Below are 4,204 nucleotides of genomic sequence, written 5' to 3'. Positions count from 1 at the left end.
TTTTTGAACACACCGAATTAGGCATCGCTGTCATTCATACATACATATGGTACTCCGATCAATCTATAATTTACTTAGTTGAACAATTTATTTACACATTTCAATGAGTAGTCTAATGTTTATTATGTTTCTATTTAAGGTATATGTATGTAACATTGATGCGGGAAAATGAATTGTGTAACCGTTTCAATTTTATTGCTGCTTCCCGTATCAACGCAACGTTAATAACGAAAAATCCAACATCCGTAAAGAATGATCTAGTCGATAGATTCATGGCGGCCGGCGATAATACTACACCCAGTTTGTATTTTTTACCGTTTAATTCTGGCAACGGGTTAGATTTTCTTTCTAATAATTTCATTCTAATCTATGTATATCTTTTACGTAGAAAATTTTCACTCATCTAAATTTTTGTTTTATTTTACAGTGGTCACTGGGTGTTGGTTGCTATGGATCTTTCGAGACTAATAGTGTATTATCTCGATTCTTTATCGGGTGATTGGAGTAAATATCCGAATATGAAGAAGACGGTTGACGCGTAAGTGAAATTCCCCTAAATATTCGTGTGTATTTGTATATTTAATTATGTCTGTCAGATTGATCTCAATATACGTTTTTATTTTGTTAGGGCAATAATAAAATTTAGAACGAAAAAGAATTACCGCAATAGGAAGGACATTACCTGGATCAGAGTTCAGGTATATATTAAGTATCTTATTTTTGCTTATAATAGTGTTTGTTTTTTTGCTTATAATAGTGTTTGTAAGAAATTAACTATATATATATTGTTTGTTTTTCTGTGTAGTGTCCTCAGCAAAATAATTCGGTCGATTGCGGATTTTTTGTATTGAGATTTATGAGAGACATCATTGCGTTGAATCGTATAGACATCCCAAAAATGGTATGGAATAATAACTTAGGGTTTATTTTAATATTATCGGATATTTCATCTAATTTATTACTAAATCATGAATATGTTTTATTCTCTTAATTGTAGTACTTTGAGGAATACAAATCTTACTCAAGAGCAAATTTGGATGAAATGAAGGATGAATTGTGTCAATTCATTGTTGATCAAAGAATCATATAGCTAGGTTGTATATTGTTGTACATATATGTATGGAATGTTGTTGTTGTATGTTGTTGTTGTATATATGTTGTATATTGTTGTTGTACTTTTACTAAATCATGAATATGTTGTTGTATATTGTTGATCAAAGAATCATATATTAATGTTGTATATATGGAGGATTAATGTTTTATATAAATGGATTCATGTTGTATATATCAATGGATTAATGGTGTATAACATTGGATTAAAGGATGAAATCAATATGAATTTTACACTTTTGCAGCATGCGAACAGGTTACCAATTAAATATCCACTGTTTTTCAAACAAATTTTTTTAAAATAACTAACACTTTAGAGGGCGCTTTTTGCAGGAAGCGCCCTCTAAACACTTTACATTGACAACTTTAGAGGGCGCTTTGTCCAGAAAGCGCCCTCTAAACACTTTACATTGACAACTTTAGAGGGCGCTTTTTCCTGAAAGCGCCCTCTAAACACTTTACATTGACAACTTTAGAGGGCGCTTTTTCCAGAAAGCGCCCTCTAAACACTTTACATTGACAACTTTAGAGGGCGCTTTTTCCAGAAAGCGCCCTCTAAGGTTTCCCTTTATGGACCACTCCAGAGGGCGCTTTTTTCTGAAAGCGCACTATAATGTGGTCCTTAGAGGGCCACTTTAGACAGCGCTTTCTCCAGGAAAACAAAGCGCTGTCTTTACCTATGCCAGCGCCACTTTAGAGAGCGCTTAAAAGCGCTGTTATAGGCCAAAATAAACGCCCTCTTTTCCCTTATTTGGCGTAGTGATAGCTAGTACATTTTAATTAAGCTTTGTTTTTACTAGAATTTGACATTTAACCTCTACTCTTACCAATTTTCTGTTGAAGTATGAATGCTAGAGCTTGAAATTAAAAAATTAAAATTTTGTTACTTGTTTGAATTTGTGTATTTTTTTATTGACCAGAAAAATAAAAATAAACTTGAATATTAATAAAATCAGTAAAAGGCAATTGAATAGAGTAAATAGGGTAACCCTTACCCGGTTATTCGATCCAAAAGTCAGTTGATCTCCAATATTTATAAAAATAAAGAGAGATCATACGGAATAAGTAGATTATCCATCACCCGGTGATTTCTCTCCAAAGTTAATTAGTCATTAAAGAAGAGAAGAAAAAAAGAAAAAAAATGTATTTTACTCAAGAAGATACTACTAAAAGACAAAATCATGGTACAATATTATAGTAAAAAAATCATTTTAAAATCATGTTTCTCTTCACAAAAGAGAGAAATGGTAGGAACATAAGGTTTACCATCAATCCTATAGAACCTTTGACCTAAAAAAATCTTAAAGAAATTAAACTTAAAACCTAGGTTGATGGGTCTGTGAATTTTAAATTTGTCCATGTAGTTGCATTTGTGTCTAAGTTCTTGAAAAGAAACTACTATGTTTCAATACTTCTTATTTAAGCAAAATACTTGAGGATAAGCAATGATTCAATCATGAGAGAGTTTAATAAATTTGAATTTCATCCTTCTTTTAAACATATTATTGTTTTTATGTTTTTACCTGACTTTATTTCCATTTTATATTATGATGTTTGTTGCTCTTATATATTTCTGAAAAATATGAAGAAATAAGTTTTAAAACTTATATTTAAGTTATCAAAGCTAAATATAGAAATTCCAAATGAGCAGGCGAGAAAATAAAGCATATGGGAAAAAATTCATGGCTACAAAATATCATAAAAAGAAATCAAACCAGAAAAAATAGCCAACATCACGTGTTACCCGTAATTTATAATTACAGTCAAATTTCACTTTTACACCCCTAGTGAAACCCTATTACTGGCATAAAAGTCCAAGGATCAAGGAACATTCCAGCTTCCTGGCTATTTTGTTTTCAAGTTTATCTATTATGTACTGAATGACCGTTGCTTTATGATAAATAATCACAGGTTATTAGGGTTTTTAGGCTATAAAAATAGGTTGCTAGCTTAAGTTTAAGGGATCCCAACTTGTTAGAATTAAATGATAAGATGTTGTATTTTATTTTCACTTGTAATCTAAGAACAAAGCACTTATGTATTTCTATTTTTGCGAGACTATTTTTTATATTTATTTATTTTCATTTTCATTGATTAGATTAAATATTTTTTCTATTATTTATTTTTTTATCAAGTTTTCTAGTTCTTGATTGATTGCAAGTGTTGGAGAGCTTGTTCAACCAATTGTTGAACTAGGAAGATACTCACATAGGAGACTTTGACAACAACAAATGATGATAGACAATCGCACGTTAAAAGACTATGTCTCCCCAAACAATATGGAACCTCTTTTCAGTATTGTACGTCCTACGGTGAATGCAAATAAATTTGAACTTAAATTGTCCTTGTTGTCTATGGTACAACATAACTAGTTTTTTTTTTTTTGCGTAAACAACATATGACCCGAACATTCATCTATCAATTTCATCAAATTTTGCGATATTCTAAGGCTTTTACATTTTATTTAAGGGACAAGACTAAATCACGGTTACACTATCTACTATCTGATTCCATCATAATATGGGCTTGAGAGATGGTTTATTGTACATACGTTTTACAACGATCTTTTGTACTCCACATGGATGACAATTGTAGTAGTAGGAGGTAGGACTCTAATGAATAAAAATATAGAAGAATCTTATTCCCTCATAAGGATATGTTGCATAACCATTACTAATGGGGAAGTTATTGATCAAGTGACTCTAAACACAATAGATAGGAGGGGGTGAGGGGTGAAGAGTAATATTTGGATTTTGATATTTGGTTTATAAACACTTTGATTTAAAAATAGTAGAATAACATAAACTAGAAATTGATGCCTAATAACTAGTACCTTCTAATTAGGTTATATTTTTACTAGAAGACATGTAAACTCTAATCTTACTAATATTATATTAAAGCATGAATGATATGGCTTGGCATTAAAAGATTCAATTTGTGTTACTTGTTTGAATTTGTGTATTCTCTAATGAGCGGAAAAATATAAAAAATGAATATGAATAAAAGCAATAAAAGGTAATTTAACGGTGTAAGTAGGGTAAATATCATGCGGTTATTCAACCTAAAAGTCATTTGATCCCTAATTTCTATGAAA

General features: G+C 30.7%; 1 protein-coding gene across 1 annotated transcript; it reads left to right on the top strand.

Moving 5' to 3' along the window:
- The first annotated feature begins 424 nt into the window (after positions 1-424).
- LOC127115901 (uncharacterized) lies at positions 425-1,135 on the top strand. Its single transcript, XM_051047319.1, has 4 exons — positions 425-538; positions 629-698; positions 806-901; positions 998-1,135. Exons 1-4 carry the CDS (start codon positions 450-452, stop codon positions 1,088-1,090), a joined length of 348 nt encoding a protein of 115 aa, XP_050903276.1. The 5' UTR covers positions 425-449; the 3' UTR covers positions 1,091-1,135.
- Positions 1,136-4,204: the final 3,069 nt, after the last annotated feature.

The sequence above is a fragment of the Lathyrus oleraceus genome, chromosome 1 (assembly GCF_024323335.1).
Source record: "Lathyrus oleraceus cultivar Zhongwan6 chromosome 1, CAAS_Psat_ZW6_1.0, whole genome shotgun sequence".
NCBI lineage: Eukaryota > Viridiplantae > Streptophyta > Magnoliopsida > Fabales > Fabaceae > Lathyrus > Lathyrus oleraceus.
Note: the sequence above shows the minus strand (reverse complement) of the source record. Positions and strands in the feature narration are given on the sequence as shown.

Bases quoted from the DNA above. Each gene is read 5' to 3' on its own strand.
- LOC127115901 (XM_051047319.1), top strand. From the start codon at position 450: ATGGATCTTTCGAGACTAATAGTGTATTATCTCGATTCTTTATCGGGT. The intron at 699-805 runs GTATATATTAAG...TTTTCTGTGTAG, and splicing joins TTACCTGGATCAGAGTTCAG to TGTCCTCAGCAAAATAATTC. The intron at 902-997 runs GTATGGAATAAT...TCTTAATTGTAG, and splicing joins GTATAGACATCCCAAAAATG to TACTTTGAGGAATACAAATC.